The 20,238-nt window shown below is 45.8% G+C and overlaps 2 protein-coding genes across 3 annotated transcripts in view; one reads left to right on the top strand and one right to left on the bottom strand.

Moving 5' to 3' along the window:
- Positions 1-1,251, bottom strand: part of TSC2 (TSC complex subunit 2) — a 130,146-nt gene extending 128,895 nt beyond the window's left edge. Inside the window, exon 1 of the mRNA XM_068247295.1 lies at positions 1,133-1,251. The gene's annotated coding sequence lies outside the window, so the exon portion shown is untranslated. The remainder of the gene's footprint in view (positions 1-1,132) is intronic.
- A 22-nt stretch (positions 1,252-1,273) lies between these two features.
- NTHL1 (nth like DNA glycosylase 1) overlaps positions 1,274-20,238 on the top strand; it is a 39,977-nt gene continuing 21,012 nt past the window's right edge. Inside the window, exons 1-6 of one of the 2 annotated variants that reach the window (XM_068244340.1) lie at positions 1,274-1,448; positions 5,511-5,728; positions 11,077-11,247; positions 14,289-14,448; positions 16,877-16,982; positions 18,592-19,287. In XM_068244340.1, coding sequence (XP_068100441.1) covers positions 1,343-1,448; positions 5,511-5,728; positions 11,077-11,247; positions 14,289-14,448; positions 16,877-16,982; positions 18,592-18,778 — 948 coding nt within the window. In that variant the 5' untranslated portion in view covers positions 1,274-1,342 and the 3' untranslated portion in view covers positions 18,779-19,287. Of the gene's footprint in view, positions 1,449-5,510; positions 5,729-11,076; positions 11,248-14,288; positions 14,449-16,876; positions 16,983-18,591; positions 19,288-20,238 lie in introns of those variants that run through there. The other variant, XM_068244341.1, reaches the window with a different exon arrangement.

Consider the following 20,238-nt stretch of genomic DNA (forward strand, 5'->3'; position numbering starts at 1 on the left):
TCCTGTTCAATTGCCGAAGCTAAATCAGGGTACTATATGCATTACATACATTGTATTTTAATTTATACTACCACTACTCTTTATCAGCAGTTCACCAATTAGCCCCTCTATAGTTCCATTCTGCCCCTTTCTGTCAACCTAAAACTTGCATGTTTGCAGATTTTTGTTTTGATGTTGGTGGCTTTCATTTGTTAGCACAAGCTTCCACTTCCTGGGCACATGATGAGTTGCATATTAGGAGACAGATACAGATTGGCAATGTTGCAGCAGTATTAGTACTACTGAGTGCCACTGAGCTGAAGAATGGTGCTTTATAAATAAATAGATGCAGCAGTAACAAGTACTATCACTGCCTAGCAAACACTTGGCAGTTCCTTACAGAGCATAAACAAAACACAGCCTGAATATTGCTGCACACACCTGCATGAACAGAAAGTGTACATAAAACCACCTTGGCACTTGCCTACATTAGGAGTACCAGCAGAACAACCTTTGCTCCTCCCAAGACACCCTCTTGTCCAGCTTCTCCCCTCCTCTCACAGGACTTCTCACATGCGTCACCTTTCCTTTGGAACCCTCTCCCACAGCCTGTCTGTTTGCACCAAGCCTGGACATTTTCAAACGTACCCTCAAGATACACCTATTCAAACAAGCCTATAATTTGCTATAGCTGTAATTTAAAGTTTACGGCCTCATCTGCTAATCTCTTTGTCCACTACCCCCAGTTTCTCCACCCCACTACCCCCTAGATTGTAAGCTCACAAGGGCAGGGACCTCTCCTCTTGTGTTTCCTGTTTCTGTGCATTTTATCAAATGAACATTCTTCAGTATTGGTGATGTTTTTCTAACTGCAATGAATAGTATGTATCTGTGCACTAGTTGTCCCCATTGCACAGTATGTTGAACTGGTTATGTATCTATGCTCTCAATTATTATATTGTTTTGTACATTGTACAGCACTATGGAGAATGTTGGCACTAAATAAATACAATTTTGACACTGTTGAGCCAGTACACAGCTTACATACAGGTTTATTTATAGACAGGAGATTTTGTGCAGGATGTAAACCAGTGCTCAGTGGTCAGGCAGCACATGCATGCAGTAGTTATACACAGATATATTGCATACTGACCCCCCAGTAGCCGCCTCTCTCCAGCCGTCACCTGCACGCGCCCACTCTGCCAACTTCAAGCGTCGGTCGCAGCAGCAGCAGGGCCTGCGGGCGCCGCCCCTTCATCCCGGAGACCCCGCCCACCCCGCACAGTCATGTGCAGCATCCCGGAAGCGCAGTCCGAGGCTTCTGGGAGTTGTGGTTTCTAAGCTTCCCTACCTACTCACATGGATGGAAAGTGAAAACATGAGCTCTGCTAGAGTGACCCGGAGTGGTAGGAAGGCTCTAGTGGAGGGCGGGAGGAGGAGAAGAGAAGGCAGCACTGACCAGCATGGAGGTAATTAGGGGAGACTGCTGCAGATTCTGATCAGTGAAGAGGACCTGTTGTTTATATTTGTGCAGCCATGTTGTGGGCTGGGCTGAGGCTGCACAGGATATTGGTTCTAGCAACCTTGTAAATCCCTGACACCACACAATTTCCCATCAGAGTAACAGGTCGATTTGATAATTTCCAACTGGTTGTTCAATTAATGATTGATAATGCGATCGATTTTGCTCAGTAGTAAATGGAAAATTGATCGCATTATCGACCATTTGATTTGACGGAAATTGTTGTGTTCCGGGATTTAGAGCTACCCGTTCTCCTCCGGCGCCCTCTATAAGGCCTGGTTCACATTAGCGTTCCCTGTCCGGATCCGCCTGTTTGGATCCGGACCGTATACTGTACAAACGGAACGTATGTTCCACATAGCAATGCAAAGTACGTTCCGTACAGAACGGAGCCGGACTCCGGAAACTTTTCCAACATGCGCCATTTTTAGGGTCCGGATCATTCGGCCCACGCACCCGGACCGGAGCCTGACTGAACCATCCGGAAATAGAAACCTATGGGGAACGGAAAGCACAGAACACACAGGATACAAACACCTGACGTTCTACTCCACTTCCTATGCGGATTCTAGCGGCCATTTCGGATGGGGACATATGGGCAGCAGTGGAGCAGCAGTGACTAACGTGCTGGAGCTGTTTGGCAGTATGTCGGAGGTGGAGGTGAGGCCTAAACAGCAGAGGACCTGATTCTACAGGTGCACCTTCTGCTGACCCCAACAATTTAATGGTAATTTTGTTATGTTTTACCCCACCGATCCGGATGGCAGCCTGATGCAAACGGTCCGGATCGGAACCGTACGGTTCCGATCCAGATCAGGTCCTGATCCGATCTGGATCCGGTTCGTTTGCATGCCAAAACGCAAGTGTGAACGGGGCCTTACTCTGTACCAACCCTCAGAAGCTACTTCCTGGTCAGGAGGGTCGGCGAAGACTGCAGGCGCTGCCCGGTGACGTGCGTCTTTGGTTGCGTGCCCGACCCGTGGCCGGTGTAGTGACAGAATGGGCAGCCCCGCATATGCAGTAGGAGCCTGCATCCCATTAAATTGTGCAGCCACGTAAAACGTCTTAAATATCTCCACTTCCGCACCACGTACACTCCCCAAATTGTCAGGGTATGGAGGGGAACCCCACAATCTAGCTATATGCCGAATTGCAGCCCCCGTTGGTTCCCGAGATAGGTTTGCTGTAATCAGTCTCAAGAACCAGCGGGACTCAGGGGCTGCAGTTTGGCATAGAGCTAGATCTGGGGGTCCCCTCCCTACCCTGAAAATTCCAGGAGTGTACGTGCTGCGGAAGCGGAGATATTTCAGAGAAATAACCTCTAACTTCCCACTGAGCATGCGTGATACTCAGTGAGGAAGGCTGCTTCCGGGCTGCCCAATCTGATATTACACCGGGAGCGCTCCGCGCTATGTCACTACTACGTAGTGCGCTGAGCGCTCCCAGCAACAAACGCACGATCAAGGACGTGCGTTGCCGGGCATGGTCATCACCTACCCTACTCAACAGGCAGGAGCTTCGGAGGGTTGGTACAGAGTAACAAAGGGCACAGGTGGAGAATGAGAGGAGTGGTGGGCATGAGGAAAGCCCACTACACATGGCTGCTCCCCTCATTTTTACATTTTCTTTTGGACTACGTTATCCTTTAAAGGACAATAAAGAGAGCCAAAGCTACTACCTTGCCTAGGGCCCCAAGTGTACCGAGGTGACACGATGAGATAAACATGTGAATGTACAGTACAAATCATATTAATAACCAGGCTGTTTTCTTTGTTTTATTTTACTGTCTGAAATAGGCATGGAAGTTGTCGTTACCTTGTCGGGAATATAGTAAACCACAATGATAAGCAAATTACATCCATAAAAGTTTTCCTGACAGAATACAGCTTCTGAGGCCAGGGAAAGATAAAATACATGAATTATCAACCTTTTTATAACTCTGGGACACTTAGAGGACCTTTTTCGCGAAATATTACAATTTAAAATACATGTAAACATATACAAATATACGAATCTTCCAGAATAAAATGATACATAAATTACTCTTCTCCTATGTTGCTGTCACTTACAGTAAGTAGTAGAAATCTGGCATTACCGACAGGTTTTGGACTACCCCATCTTCCCATTGGGGGGGGGGGGGGGTTTCTCAGGGTTTTCTTTATTTTTCAAAGCACTTAGTGAATGGCAGTTGCTCTGTCCAACTGCCAAAAGAGCAGGGCTGTGGAGTTTGAGTCGAGGAGTCGGAGTCGTGGCAATTTTGGGCACCCTGAGTTGGAGTCGGAGTCGTTGATTTCATAAACTGAGGAGTCGGATGATTTTTGTACAAAATCCACAGCCCTGTTAAGTATTAGACTAAGGAGTCGGAGTCGAGGAGTCGGAGTTGGGGCCATTTTGGGTACCCAGAGTTAGAGTCGTAGTCATGGTTTTTATAAACTGAGGAGTTGGAGTCGGAAGATTTTTGTACCGACTGCACAGCCCTAAAAAAAAGTGTACAGCAAGCAGGGAAGCTGGCCAGTATCTTTGTATAAATCTTTTTCATGGAGTGTCTTTATAAAGAATAAAGGCCATACTGAGAATCCCCTATGGAGAGATGGACTATCTGTCGGTCTTGGCGTCAAGTCCTGGGGCCAGCTAATGCAGGAGATCGCACGCATCTCCTTCTTGGGGGGGGGGGGGGGGGTTTACTCCGCCCGCCTTCAGTCTCCCAGCGGCGGTAGCCTGTTAGCCGGCGAAACGGCGCCATCATTTCAGTTGGTGCAGCGATGCGATCAGCAGCAGCGCTGTACTGGGGACAGCCGTATGACAAAAAAAGACAACCCAGCATGCCCTTTGTGCGGCAATGTACCAAATAGAGTCAGGTAAACTGGGGAATGATCATTTATCAACAAGAAAAGTAATAGTGATTTTTAATTTTTGGATTACCAGGTTAGCATTCTTATTTCTTGTTTACCAGATAAAAATAAAGAATTGATTTTTGATTTTATGCCCGACAGTTACACTTTAATAAGCTGCCACTGATTAGAGACAGTAAAACATTCAACCTACTTTGTAAATCACACAGAGTACCACAACTACTTTGGAAATAAATATAAAAGAAAACCATGGGATTATTTTTAGGAGTAGGAGGATAAATATAATTGTTTATTTTCACCTCACGCTTACTTTAATCCATTTCCGTATCTGAGCTTTAGGGTAGGAACACACTAGGCAGAATCACAAATGCGTTTTCCATAGCATATAGTGGAGAACGCATATGCGATTCTGCCTAATCACCTATTCCACCTGTTCTACCTTTAAAGTGGATCCGAGATGAAAAACATAACTATAACAAGTAACTTGTCTATATATCTTATCTAAAGTTTAGATAGTTTGCACAGTAAATCTAGCTGCAAACAGCTTCAACAGAATATGCTTATTTCTTCCTGTGATACGATGAGAGCAGCTACATTCTGCTTGTCATCATTACACACAGGCAAGCTGCTCTGCATCTCCACCTCTCAGCCTGTGAAAACTCTACTCCTCTCTCCTCCCCTCTCTGCCTCCCCTCTCCGCCCCCTTGCCTCTGAAATCTCTGGCTGGTAAAGCCTCCTTCTCCCCAGACTGAACTCTCATGAGCACTTGCTACATGGGACTCAGAATACCTAAGCGATGGAGGAGTTGTAGCTGCGGCTTGTTTAGTTTATAAGGAATTAGGGTATTAAAGCTAAAAAAAAAGTATTTGGCTTGATGAATGCCCTATAAACTGTATGTAAGGGGCACAATTATGCAACGAGTAAAAGTTTATCTCGGATCCACTTGTCATGCAGGGTTACTACCTGTATCATTAGATATAGGTTTTCCAGATGGTGTCATTACAGCTTACTTCTCAGGGGCCTGCACTGCTGACTGGCACATTCTTGTAAAATAATAATAAAAATAAATGTGGCATAGGCCTCTCCTTTTCCACCACTGCAAAAAGAGTGTCCATTAGGATGGCTTATACATTTTATTATTTTTAATATTTCTACAGGAGAGACTGGTGGAGCCCCCTCGACCCAGAAGACCAGGGTTAGGAAGAGGGTGCAGGTGGTGTATGAGGCAGCAGAAGACACAGAGAAGAAAGTGAAATGGGAGCCTGTGAACTGGCAGAAACATCTAGAAAACATCAGACTGATGAGGAGCAGACGGGATGCCCCTGTGGATCAAATGGGAGCTGAAAAGTGTTTTGATAAGAATGCTCCTCCCGAGGTATAAGCCTATAGCAGAGGCCTGTGGCTGTCAGCCTATTGTTATTATTATATCAGAATCATTTATTTTGCCAAGTACAATGTGAGTTGTACCCGGAATTGATTTTGGCACGACAGGGTCAGTGGTGGTACAGTACAGAAATTGGACAGTTAGCACACTGTAGGTACACAGTAGATAGCACATACATATATAGTGGTTAGGTATCCAGACTTTTCCTTCAGTTGTCTCCCCAGCAATATAATCACCTGTTCCAGTGTTAAGGGAGTACTAAACAGGTGCGGCTGAGAAACAACACTGTAGTCCCTTGCTGAGGAAGAACTTAATTTTGCTTTATTGGACTGTGAGTTTCAATGAAATGTGTCCTGTTTTTCTGTTTCTAGAATGAACTCCTAGGTCATGTAGCTGTGACCAGGTCCCTGACATTTTGGGGAGCCAGGTGTCCTGCTTTCCCCTCCTAAGGACCTGAGCCCACTTATGCAGTTGTGTCCACTTCTGTCCGCTTTTCAGCATCTGTAACATTGGTGTGTAACTGAAAAGAGAACACAAGTGCGTCTGTGGGCTCAGGCCCTAATCACACAGTATTGTTTTGAAAGGGCCCATGCTGCAACTAAACCTCCCTCTAAATGTTTTCAGTGGAGGAGGCATGGCGTTGGCTGCCGCTTGTCCCTTCATGTCACAGAGCATTCTGAAAGGTGGGGTTGTGACCTCTCACCTTACCTCTATTACGGGCCATTGAATTCACCAAAGAAGCCCTCAGCACTCTTATGACGTAATTACTCCAGCAACTATCCAGACTCAGGCTTCTTAAAGAAGCTTCTTAAAGTAAACCTGTAACAGAAAAAAAAGCCCCTGGGGGGTACTTGCCTCGGGAGGGGGAAGCCTCTGGAGCTTAATGAGACTTCCTCTCCGGCAGCCCCGATCCAGAGCTCACAGCCCCGAAAATAGATGCGGGCTCCCGGATCATGATCCTGTGAGAGCCTCACGCAAGTGCACTTGCAGCTTTCGTTCGGGTCAGGCGGAAATAGCCAAGCTCGTTCGGATCCGCTCTACTCTTGCAGGCGCGTGACAAGCTTGTCGGCAGATTTTCAGGGGCTGAGAGTGCTGGATCGGGCTACTGTGGAGGACGGAGGAAGCTTCATTCGCATCCAGAGGCTTCCCCCCCTCCCAAGGTAAGTACTCCACAGGGACACCTTTTTCATTACATTTGTTCTTTAAGTAAGTATCTGATTTTTGACCCGAGGTTCACCTCTGTTTCACTTTAAGACTTAAACTTTACCAGTGTTTTCATTCACTTTTGATGACAGGCCTGGATGGCCAACAGGGTAGAGTGTCAGCTCCCTGGCCAGGAACTTTGTTTAGTTCCCAAAAGCAGATGTCATCTTAATATAGCTGTAAAATTAGCTTTGGCAGTGATAAAATCAGGAGTCAGATGATTTTTGTACCAACTCCACAGCCCTGAGCATGTCACACATTGTAATTTTTCATAACTGTCGCAGGCTACAGGAAGATTGCTGGATAAAATAATTGCGATCATTTCCATTGATGATAGTTGTGTGTTTGTATGTGGCCTGTTCTCTGTAATAGCACCTTTGGTAAGTGTGGCGGTGCTATATAAATGCATAATAATGGCAATGTGCCCCATATGTCTCTGTTTCAGGAAATAATCTTTATATTGCCTCCATCCACTCTTTTATGTATACAGCAAGTGTTTTGTGTTTACCTCGGAATTCTGTCCACATAGGCACATTTCCCAGGCAGGTCTGTGAAGTCAATCTTTTATTTTATTTTGTTGTGTTTGAAGATAGGTTAAAGCAGATGTTAGCTTTATTGGCGCCTGGAATGCCAGTAAAAGCACAGAGACCCCCACAGATAAAACGCATCAACTGATCCTTTCAAAGCAGAGAATGATAATAAATTTAGATATGCATGTGCTAGACATAAGCTCAAAGTGAACCTGATCTACCTTTTCCTCTGCTAGCGGCCAATCTCTGTCCTGTTCTGCATACTTAAATAACTTTATTTTACAAGTGCACAGGACTGGCCTGGGTGCGGAATGTACTGGTTCTCTTTTTTTATCTTTAATCGAATCTGATTAGAGATACATTTGTTTTTTGTTGATTTTGCCCATACACTACAGGGCGATTCCCATCCGATTTCAGCCTGAAATCTTCAGGGAATCGGCTGAGTCCGCACCACCGCTGCCCCCAATGTATAATGTGTCCCCCCATCTGCATTATACATTACCTGTCCTGTAGCAGCCTCCGCGCGGTGTCCGTAATTGTCCAGCGGCTCTCCGTGCACGCCACTGGCGCATAGCATCTGACGTCAGACAATATGCGCCAGTAGCATGTGCGGAGAGGCGCGCGGAGGTTACGGACACCGCGCGGAGGCTGCTACAGGACAGGTAATGTATAAATGCACACACCGGGCACATTTATACATAGCGGCGGGGGTTTCGTCGTCTCGTAGCTCATTCCGGAAATCGCCACCGTACCGCCACACACCCGACCAACCGACTTCGGGCCGACATCTTGCGGCATGCGCGATCGACCATGCGACGAATTTCTGTCCCGAAATTGGTCGCTTTGTCAGTCGGGCATGCACTTGGCGGCACTGATTTTCATCCAATTTGATTAGAATAATCGAATTGGATGGTCGATCGGCCGCCAAGTTGCCTGATGTATGGCCACTTTTAGTGGTGCGGAACTACACCAGTTTGTTCACCAGTATAAATACAAGGATAAGTACATAATAAATCATTTGAAAAGACCAGAAAGTTTTTTCATAAAGATGAGCTTAAAGAAAACCTGAACTGAAAATTAAAAGTAAAATAACCATACACAAGTCATACTTACCTGCTGTATAGTCTACTCATCAATCTCCTTCTCCTCTCCTGCATCCCATTTGTCCACTGTGATCAATGGAATTCTCCGTCCTCCATTTTGAAAAAGGCCATTACTCCATAACAGCTTTCTGGTCAGCACACTGTTAAACTGTAACATCGCCCACTTGAGCCATAGGGAAACATGGACACATCAGTTCTCCTCTCAGCTGTAACTGACAGCAACTAATATATAACTGACAGCAAGTGATATATTTTAGTTCTGACAAAATGTTGTCAGAACTGGAAGAGATCATTGTAAGAAGAAAATGGTGAGCTTCTGAGAGGAACTGATGGTGAGGTAACTATGTCATGTTCATTTGAAGTTACCTCATGTGTTTATTTTAAATAATTTTACTTAGTACAGGTTCCCTTTAAAGTTTTGTATTATAGCCAAAAAGTGCAAAAATTGATTCACAAATCTTCAAAGGAGGTTCATATTTAGATATTTACAACATCCCATAAAAAGGTGCAACATCAAAATTGCTAAGTTCAATTGTTTAGAAAGACGACAACGTCAACTTGTTTCGGGTACACCCTTCTTTAGTTATTCACAAACAGTTGTATACATATAAACTGCACTATAAATACAGCATAGGCTGCACTCTTGGTATATAGTATAGGGTGAAGGTTACTTTTAAGAGTAATTGCCTTTTCTACATTTTTCTTTTAACATGTGGAGCATACCGTAGGAAGAAAGTTGGTTAACATATACGTTATATGTTTAACCACTTGAGGACCCACCCTTTACCCCCCCCCCCTTAAGGACCAGCGCTGTTTTAGCTGATCTGTGCTGGGTGGGCTCTACAGCCCCCAGCACAGATCAGGGTGCAGGCAGAGCGACCAGATGGCCCCCTTTTTTTCCCCACTTGGGGGATGATGTGCTGGGGGGGTCTGATCGCTGCTGCCTGATGGGTGTTGCGGGGGGGGGCACCTCAAAGCCCCCCTCCGCGGCGAGATTCCCCTCCTCCCTCTCCTCCCTGTCCCCCCTGGTGATCTGGGCTGCACAGGACGCTATCCGTCCTGTGCAGCCAGTGACAGGCTGTCCCCTGTCACATGGCGGCGATCCCCGGCCGCTGATTGGCCGGGGATCGCCGATCTGCCTTACGGCGCTGCTGCGCAGCAGCGCCGTACAATGTAAACAAAGCGGATTATTTCCGCTTGTGTTTACATTTAGCCTACGAGCCGCCATCGGCGGCCCGCAGGCTATTCACGGAGCCCCCCACCGTGAATTGACAGGAAGCAGCCGCTCGCACGAGCTTCCTGATTAATTAGCCTGCAGCCGGCGACGCAGAACTGCATCGCTGGTCCTGCAGCTGCCACTTTGCCGACGCGCGGTATGAGTCAGCGGTCGGCAAGTGGTTAAAGGGAACCTACACTGAGAGGGATATGGATGTTTCCTTTTAATCAATACCAGTTGCGGGGCAGTCCTGCTGAGCTCTTTGGCCGCAGCAGTGGCTGAATCACACACCTGAAACAAGCATGCAGCTAATCCAGTCTGACTTCAGTCAGAGCACCTGATCTGCATGCTTGTTGAGGGGCAGTGGCTAAAAGTATTAGAGACACAGGATCAGCAGGAGAGCCAGGCAACTGGTATTATTTTAAAAGGAAAAAATGTATATCCTTCTCAGTTTAGGTTCCCTTTAAAATGTATTATGTAGTCTGAGATTATGTCCACTTTCACTCTGGCCTTTTACGTCTTTCTGACTTGATGTGCGGCGATTTGTCTGCACTTTTTTTTATCTCCCATAGTTTCTTACTAATTCTGGCTGCGGTGGGGGTATCGGGAATATCTGGGGGCGAGACTGCTGCCCTAGCTTGTCTGTGATGCAGCATGTGTTGATCACGCCCAGGCCTGCCCACTAAATGTTGGTTAAGTGGAATGCAGGGACGGAATGACTTGCGGAAGAGATCGTTGTGCATGGTCTGACGTCATAGGCCGCCCCGGCCTGTGACGTCAGACACCGCGTTCAGATACAAAGATGAGCGGACTTTGCAGCGCTGTTACCGGCCTCCCTGCACCCTCCATGATGCCTCTGACGATGCAAATTTGTTTGTGAAACAGCTGTCAGGCAGGGGGGAGCGCTTTCCATCGGGGGGCCTCCTCTGGCTTTTCCATCTGTGCCAATAAAGGCTTTTTATGGCAAAAGTAATACCGGTGCCCGCACTCTGAAATATCTATGTGTATAGACAGCATAGGATGGAACACCATCTGGACCACAACTAGTCCAGGAATATCTATCTGCAATGTAAATAGGGCAACAAATGGAACAACACTTTTCCTGGGTTGGTCCTACCTGTGTGTGGCATTTTTTCCATATTGGAAGTGGTGACTCCTGGCTTGGTTACTGTCCAGATGTTGTTCCATTTGTTGCCCTATTGGGTCACAAAGCTATTGGGAATGAGAATAATGGAGTGTCATAGGCTGCCTGTCTGTACTTCAGCTAACCTCTGTGTCATGCCGCAGGTAATGCGCTATCAGGTCTTGCTCTCTCTGATGCTGTCCAGCCAGACAAAGGATCAGGTGACCTCGGCAGCCATGTCCAGACTGCAGGAACATGGGCTGAATGTGCAGCGGATTCTAGAGACCGATGAGGAGACTGTGGGGAAGCTCATCTATCCGGTGGGATTCTGGAAGGTGAGAGGTGACAGCAGATCCTGCTGTGAGGAAAACTTGCTGACCGCTGTAGCTGTGAGGAGAGTCATGTGATCTGCTGTAATATATTGAAAAATCAACTTCTTGTAAAAATTCTTCTTAAGTCCTGTTTCCACTGGAGCGGAAACCGCTCCGAATCCGCAAAGTTTCCCCGCAGACAAATCGCGCAGGGAAACTCTGCCATAGGAAACTATGGCGCCGCAGGCCGAACCGCCTACCCTAGCGATTTGGCCGACACCGCCCACAGTTTTCACGCGGGAGGCTGCGAATCCCATAGCCGTGCATAGCACGGCTTCTGGGATTTGCTTGCGTTCCCGCAGACCCGGAAGTGCCGCCACGCGCCTCACTGACACGTGCGGTACAAGTGGAAAACGGGCCCTTAGAGATTGGTTGTATAACAGTCTCCAACCAGCGCAATATTAAAGGGGTTCTCTTAAAGTTTTAAAAAAACAAAAACTGCCACTTACCTGGGGTTTCTATCGGCCTCCTGCAGCTGGAATGTCCCGCGCAGTCTTCCTCCGAAGCGCCGTTCCCCGCCGCCGGCACCGGTGTAATTATTCGTCTAACTAGACGAATAGGAGTCAGCGGGAGCTTACTGCGCATGCGCAGTAGGAAGTTTTCCTGCACCTGCGCAGTAAGCTCCCACTGATGCCTGCAGGAGCGAGCACGTGCATGGCCGCGCAGTCGCACTTCTATTCGTCTAGTTAGACGAATAATTACACCGGTGCCGGCGGCGGGGAACGTCGCATCGTAGGAGGACGGCGCAGGACATTCCAGCTGCAGGGGGCCGATAGAAGCCCCAGGTAAGTGGCAGTTTTTGTTTTTTAAAACTTCAAGAGAACCCCTTTAAGGAATAAAAATGTTGGCTTATTGGGGCAGGTTTACTGTAAGCTATAAAATATACTGTATGTGCACATTTACATTTTACCAAGATTATGCAAACCAGGGCTGTGGAGACGAGCAGTCAGAGCAAATTTGGGTACCTGGAGTTGAAGTCTGAATCAGTGGTTTCATTAACTGAGATCTCGGGAGTCGGATGATTTTTCTACCAAATCCACAGCCCTGGTAAATATTTGACTAAGGAGTCGAAGTCGGAGCCATTTTGGGTACCTGGAGTCAGAGTCGGAGGTTTCGTAAACTGAGGAGTCTGAATCGGATGATTTTTGTACCGACTCCACAGCCCTGATGAAAACTACATAATGTACGTTACACACATTATGTAAGGCATGCTTTACACACATTGCGCACGTTGCTTGTATAATGCCCAGTGCACTATTTGTGTTATGTGCGTGTGTTTTCCTGATGGTCAGTAGTGTAACAATAATAATTATTTGGTTGTTTGTGCGTATTCAATTTTGCTGCCAGTAGTAATAACGGTAATGTTGCCATGTGCTGTCTGTGCACAGCAATATTACCTCAGTTTAGAGCATCAATCCCCATGACTTCCATTAGCCCAGGATTTATAACGGATCCCAATACTGTATAACCAAATATAGCTAGATGTACTGTATGTCCCAATATTCTCTGATGACCTCTGGTGTGACATCTGACACCATGTGGGGGAAAGGGAGTTATCTATAGACTATAGGCTGAACACAGAGAACAGACGTTCTGACAACTTGCTTAGTTGCCAGAAGCACATACCACGTTCAGTGTGTGTGTGTGTGTGTGTGTGTGTGTGTGTGTGTGTGTGTGTGTATATATATATATGTATATATATATATATATATGTATATGTGTGTGTGTGTGTGTGTGTGTGTATATATATATATATATATATATATATATATATATATATATATATATATATATATATATATATATATATATATATATATATATATATATACAGTGGATTGCAAAAGTATTCGGCCCCCTTGAAGTTTTCCACATTTTGTCACATTACTGCCACAAACATGAATCAATTTTATTGGAATTCCACCTGAAAGACCAATACAAAGTGGTGTCCACGTGAGAAGTGGAGCGAAAATCATACATGTTTCCAAACATTTTTTACAAATAAATAACTGCAAAGTGGGATGTGCGTAATTATTCGGCCCCCTTTGGTCTGAGTGCAGTCTTCAGCATTGACAGGGAAGCTGGTCAGAGTTGATGGGAAGATGGATGGAGCCAAATACAGGGCAAACTTGGAAGAAAACCTCTTGGAGACTGCAAAAGACTTGAGACTGGGGCGGAAGTTCACCTTCGATCAGGACAACAACCCTAAACATAAAGCCAGGGCAACAATGGAATGGTTTAAAACAAAACATATCCATGTGTTAGAATGGCCCAGTCAAAGTCCAGATCTAAATCCAATCGAGAATCGGTGGCAAGATCTTAAAACTGCTGTTCACAAACGTTGTCCATCTAATCTGACTGAGGTGGAGCTGTTTTGCAAAGAAGAATGGGCAAGGATTTCAGTCTTTAGATGTGCAAAGCTGGTAGAGACATACCCTAAAAGACTGGCAGCTGTAATTGCAGCAAAAGGTGGTTCTACAAAGTATTGACTCAGGGGGCCGAATAATTATGCACACCCCACTTTGCAGTTATTTATTTGTAAAAAATGTTTGGAATCATGTATGATTTTCGTTCCACTTCTCACGTGTACACCACTTTGCATTGGTCTTTCACGTGGAATTCCATTAAAATTGATTCATGTTTGTGGCAGTAATATGACAAAATGTGGAAAACTTCAAATGGGCCAAATACTTTTGCAAGCCACTGTGTGTGTATATATATATATATATTTGCATTGTGGGAAATAGTTGTTTACAGCTGTTACCAACTGCCAAAACAGCAAGCAGCTTCTCCTTCCACTGATACCACTTTTCAGTAGTAAAAATGTCACCATGTGATAAATGTCAGAATGTACATCAGGGAGAGGAAAGATCAGATCAGTAAAAGTATACATAATTATTGTAAAAACTAAGCACTTTTTTTATTACATTATTTTCACTGGCGTTCCAACAGGACAGTTGGGTTGCAAATGCTGAAGTAACTGTTGCCTTCTCCACTTGCATCAGAACAAAGCAAAATACATCAAGCAGACAACGGCAATAATCCAAGAGAAGTATGGAGGTGACATACCCGATAATGTGGCAGAACTGGTGAAACTTCCCGGTGTGGGACCAAAAATGGCGCACTTGATTATGGATATTGCCTGGAACAAGGTGTCTGGAATAGGTGAGTATCACTATTGGTGTCATGTTGCGTGAAATACCCAGCCACCCCCCTGCTGTTGCAAGAATCCATATTTGTCTAATGAAGTCCAATTCACCCCTTAGGGCTCTTTCACATCAGAGCTTGCGTTGGAGAACGCTCAAAGCATACGTTTTGTTGTATGCGGTTTAATGCGTTTTGATATGCGTTGCACTGCAGTGAGGGTGCGTTTTTAATCTGTTTTCAATGCGTTACAGCACATAGAAAAACGCAGGTAATTTTTTTTTCTTTTAGTTTTCAACTTTCTACATTGTTCCTCTATTGCATTCTGGGACTGATTGCCTGCGTTAACGGATTAAAAACGCGCATAGTGTGCGTTTTACATTGACTAACATTGTAACACATAAAGCTAGCGTCGGCCGAAAAACTGCACCTGGGTGCAGTGTAACGCAACGCACAAAAAGGCTGCGTTATATGTGAAAGCTAAAATGAAAGTCTATGGACTTTCATTGCACCTTGGGTAACGCAAACTTTACCCTTTGCGTTGAAACGCAGAAAATCTGCCCTATTGTGAAAGAGGTCATTTTCCCAGCAGCCTCTAAGTTGCACAACTGTGACTGCTAGGAAAATGAACATCCCTTGTAATCAGTAGAAACATGGACTACAGTATGGTTCTTGAAGATGTGTTGGCTGCATTGGTTCATTGTTACGTTACTAATGGTGGCCATACATGGTGCAATTTTTTTCATACAATCTTACCATTTCTATGTAGTAGAAGGGTGAATTAAGTGAATATACTAAAAGGATAATTTAGGCAGTTCCCTTATAGTACATAGAAATGGTAAGATTGGATGAAAAAATTGTACCTTGTATGGCCACCATAAGTAATAGAAGACGGTCTCATGTAGCATCCTACCTGTGGTAAAGATCTCCTAAACTTATATTTATTTGTCAGAATGTTCATCTGTTTCTTTTTTGGCAATCTGCATAATATGGCATCCCAGCAGTTGTGCTGTGTTTGTTTGCTGCCTTAACTAGCGCCGGGAATAGGTGCATGAAAACACAAGCAGGTAGTGATGGTGGGTGGGGTTAATGCATCACAGGGAGCTCTCTTGTCAGTGTTGTTTACAGATCTGGTCTGCCTTGCTACCCTGGGCTCCGACATAACGTGCTCAAGTTTTAGGATTAGTTCTAAAAATACAGTTATTTATCTTGCACATTTATTTTAATTTCAGGTTTTCTTTAATGGCACCCAAACAGAGGTGAAAAAAGCAAATCTGCACTTACCTGGGGCTTCCTCCAGCCCTCCGTAGCCCGCAAGGTCCCTTGGTCCCCTCCTTGGTCCCACTGGCGGCTCCATAAACCTGGTGACTTCAGCTGAAGTCTCGCATGCGTGGCCCGTCCAGGCACCTGGTGCGTCCTTCCGCCGTAAGGGTCCTGCACATGCTCGGTTCAGCTTTTTCGATATCGCACATGCGCAGAAACCTTTACGTTGACGGGCGTGATGACGCACCGGGCGCCTAGATGGTGCGTGCACGACTTTGGCCCGAAGTCGCTCACCTACCAGAGCCGCCAGCGGGACCACGGAGGGGACCCAGAGGACACCAAGGGATCTCGCTTGCTATGGGGGGCTGGAGGAAGCCCCAAGTAAGTCCCGATTTGCTTTTTTCACCTCTGTTCCTGGTCTCTTTAAAATAATGCTTTCGTACATACACATAAAAACTGTGCCTCATCTACAGCTTTTTGCATGTAACCTTAGGGTGGTTTCACACGGTACAAGATGAAAAATTAATCCTGTAAAAACTGATCCATTTTCCTTTTAAATAGATCGGTTTCTTACAATGGCATAATCATTCATGCAGTTCTGTTTTTTTGTCGCCACCTGCATTGTACCTGTAGCGTTTGCGTTTTGCTGCTGCCGTATTTGTTCTCTGCGCGCTACAAACGCCACTATACAGATCTCAGAGCTGCATCAGAAACATCAGGTTCCCACTGGTTTGCAAAAGACCAATGGGAATTCTTTCTGAGCAACAAGGAGGATTTTCATTGGTCCACTACTCAGTGAACCAATGAGAATCCTCCCTGGAAACCTCCTTGTAAACACATGGGAGCCTGATGCTTCTGCTGGGGCTTTTGGAGCTGCATAATGGCATTTCTGCCAAGCAGGGATCCAAATGGACAGCGGCAGAGGGCACGAATGGATGGCCGCAGGTATTTTGCGAAACGTACCTGGCAAGCAGCCTAGTGAGAACGTTCTCATAATCTAGCATTGATTCTGTCGCCATTAGCTTCATCTGGGTGATCCAGCAAAAGTTAACGGGACTTTGCGTTCTGCGTAGCGGAAGATGCTGAACTGATCTGTTCCGAATGGACTTAAGTCAATGGATCTGGCTTTTCAGTTCTTGTGTGCGGTGTAACTATTATATGGAATAAGTGCATTATCTCCCGCCAGGTGTGGACACACACGTACATCGGATCTCTAACCGACTGAAGTGGGTAAAGAAAGAAACGAAGTCTCCAGAAGACACGCGAGTGGCTCTGGAAGACTGGATGCCCAGGTAGGTGGCAGTAATGATGTTAGCTAAGCTGATACTGCAACTGGAGGTTCATTTTCCATCAAACTGTGTGGCCTACATTTCACCGCACAAAGAACCTATCCGTATTTAAAACCCTTTCATAATGTCACGGCAGCAAAAGGGTTTTAAGTAAGCTGGTGCAAGCTTGTTTTAAATTCGAACTCTGTAATGCAATAAAAATCTGCTAAGGGTAAAGAAGATTGTATAAATTGAATGAAAAGAGGTTTGCACACCTGGTTCACAAATAGATTTGTTCACATCCTAGAACAAATGGGTGCTGAGTCTATAAACCAGACTGCGACAGCAGTCCTACAAATACAGTAAAAAAGTGTTTGACTCGCACACCAGCAAGATGGATTGCATAAAGGTTTGTATTAAATAGACAGAAGCATAACTGTCCAAAGACAGAGATCATATAAAACACAACAATAGTTTACACTGGGTAACACTGGATACACAAGGGTTATACAACACAATCCCCCTAGAGACATAGAGCCCACATTAGCAGCAAAGTGCATCAAACAGCTAGTGGCATACAAAAAAAGCAACTACACAATTAGTACAGTGCACATAGCAAGCATTGAATAAATGGCAGTGTAATGTCCCATAGGGGTATAATACCCTGACAGCGCCGTTTCGGGGGGTCCCCTTCGTCAGAGGGTATCAGTTAGAGGCTCCTGAGGCTGCTGCAATTGAATCCGGTTGTTGCAAAGATTAAATAGCTAGTGGCACAACAAGAGCACGCCCGCAATGGACACCCGGGCCGGCCCGTCTGGCGTCATTGACGTCACGTGGCGTGCGCCGCGAGCGCCATGACGTCACTTCCGGTTCCGCCGATATCCGCCCAGCGCTGCCAGCCAGGTCAGAGTGGCTTGAGCCAACTCCAATATGGCCGACGCGCATGCGTGGGCGGAGATGGAGAACCAGGACATCCACCATGGCTCACTGAGAATGCTAGGGGCAAACGGTGGTGTAGAAACAAAGTCCAAAGTGCGCACGTACAGGGGAAAGGTTTATACTCAAAAGCTTTGCCAATTGTGCAACCACATACGTGGTTTATTGCCTCTTCTGCCCGTGTGGCAAATTATACGTTGGCCAAACTACAAGAGATGTACGTACCAGGATAAGTGAACACCGCAGCAATATACGCTGCGGTGAGATGGATTCACCGGTTGCCAGACATTTTTTTGAGGCCGGTCATAATATCACACAGTTAAGATACAGGGTAGTGGAGGAGGTGGCCCCCTCGTATAGGGGAGGTGATAGGGAGTTGAAATTGATGCAGAGAGAACTCTATTGGATTTACAAGTTGAATAGCAAATTCCCTCATGGTATGAATGAGGACACTAGTCTGGTCCCTTTCCTTAAATAAGTGGGTCTATATACTGGTGTTGGTGTCCCTGGTTTGCTCTCTGCCTGTTCCAGTGTATGGGTAATCCAACATATGTCGTGTCTCACTGCTGGTGCTTTCTTGCACCTAGTTTAACTTTGCTTATATTTTTAGTGCTCCTTTTTCTTTAAGGGATTGAAATAGTCCCTCTTTTGTCTTTGTATTTACTTATGTGTGTGTATTTTTTGTTTATACCACTAGATGGCACTGCACACGCCGCTGGATAATGGACACCTATCTCCATCTGTCAAGACCCGCACTTTGGACTTTGTTTCTACACCACCGTTTGCCCCTAGCATTCTCAGTGAGCCATGGTGGATGTCCTGGTTCTCCATCTCCGCCCACGCATGCGCGTCGGCCATATTGGAGTTGGCTCAAGCCACTCTGACCTGGCTGGCAGCGGTGGGCGGATATCGGCGGAACCGGAAGTGACGTCATGGCGCTCGCGGCGCACGCCACGTGATGTCAATGACGCCAGACGGGCCGGCCCGGGTGTCCATTGCGGGCGTGCTCTTGTTGTGCCACTAGCTATTTAATCTTTGCAACAACCGGATTCAATTGCAGCAGCCTCAGGAGCCTCTAACTGATACCCTCTGACGAAGGGGACCCCCCGAAACGGCGCTGTCAGGGTATTATACCCCTATGGGACATTACACTGCCATTTATTCAATGCTTGCTATGTGCACTGTACTAATTGTGTAGTTGCTTTTTTTGTATGCCACTAGCTGTTTGATGCACTTTGCTGCTAATGTGGGCTCTATGTCTCTAGGGGGATTGTGTTGTATAACCCTTGTGTATCCAGTGTTACCCAGTGTAAACTATTGTTGTGTTTTATATGATCTCTGTCTTTGGACAGTTATGCTTCTGTCTATTTAATACAAACCTTTATGCAATCCATCTTGCTGGTGTGCGAGTCAAACACTTTTTTACTAAAGAAGATTGTATACTCACTTCATCCCTGGTAGTATGGCAAGCTTGCAGATCTCTGATCCACGGATCCAGCACTGCTCTCCACAGCTGACAGGATTGTATACTCACCTCATCCCTGGTAGTATGGAAAGCTTGCAGGTTCTTGATCCACAGATCCATTACTCCTCTAAACAGCTGACAGGATTGTTTACTCACCTCATCCCTGGTAGTATGGAAAGCTCGCAGGTCCCTGATCCATGGATCCAGTACTCCTCTAAACAGCTGACAGGATTGTATACTCACCTCATCCCTGGTAGTATGGAAAGCTTGCAGGTCCTTGATCCACAGATCCATTACTCCTCTAAACAGCTGACAGAATTGTTTACTCACCTCATCCCTGGTAGTATGGAAAGCTCGCAGGTCCCTGATCCATGGATCCAGTACTCCTCTAAACAGCTGACAGGATTGTATACTCCCCTCATCCCTGATAGTATGGCAAGTTACATAGTTACATAGTTATTTGGGTTGAAAAAAGACATACGTCCATCGAGTTCAACCAGAGAACAAAGTACAACACCAGCCTGCTCCCTCACATATCCCTGTTGATCCAGAGGAAGGCGAAAAACCCTTACAAGGCATGGTCCAATTAGCCCCAAAAGGGAAAAAAAATCCTTCCCATCTCCAGATGGCAATCAGATAAAATCCCTGGATCAACATCATTAGGTATTACCTAGTAATTATAGCCATGGATGTCTTTCAACGCAAGGAAAGCATCTAAGCCCCCTTTAAATGCAGGTATAGAGTTTGCCATAACTACTTCCTGTGGCAATGCATTCCACATCTTAATCACTCTTACTGTAAAGAACCCTTTCCTAAATAAATGACTAAAACGTTTTCCTCCATGCGCAGATCATGTCCTCTAGTCCTTTGAGAAGGCCT

This window comes from Hyperolius riggenbachi, chromosome 7, assembly GCF_040937935.1.
Source record: "Hyperolius riggenbachi isolate aHypRig1 chromosome 7, aHypRig1.pri, whole genome shotgun sequence".
In the NCBI taxonomy this organism is placed as follows: Eukaryota; Metazoa; Chordata; class Amphibia; order Anura; family Hyperoliidae; genus Hyperolius; species Hyperolius riggenbachi.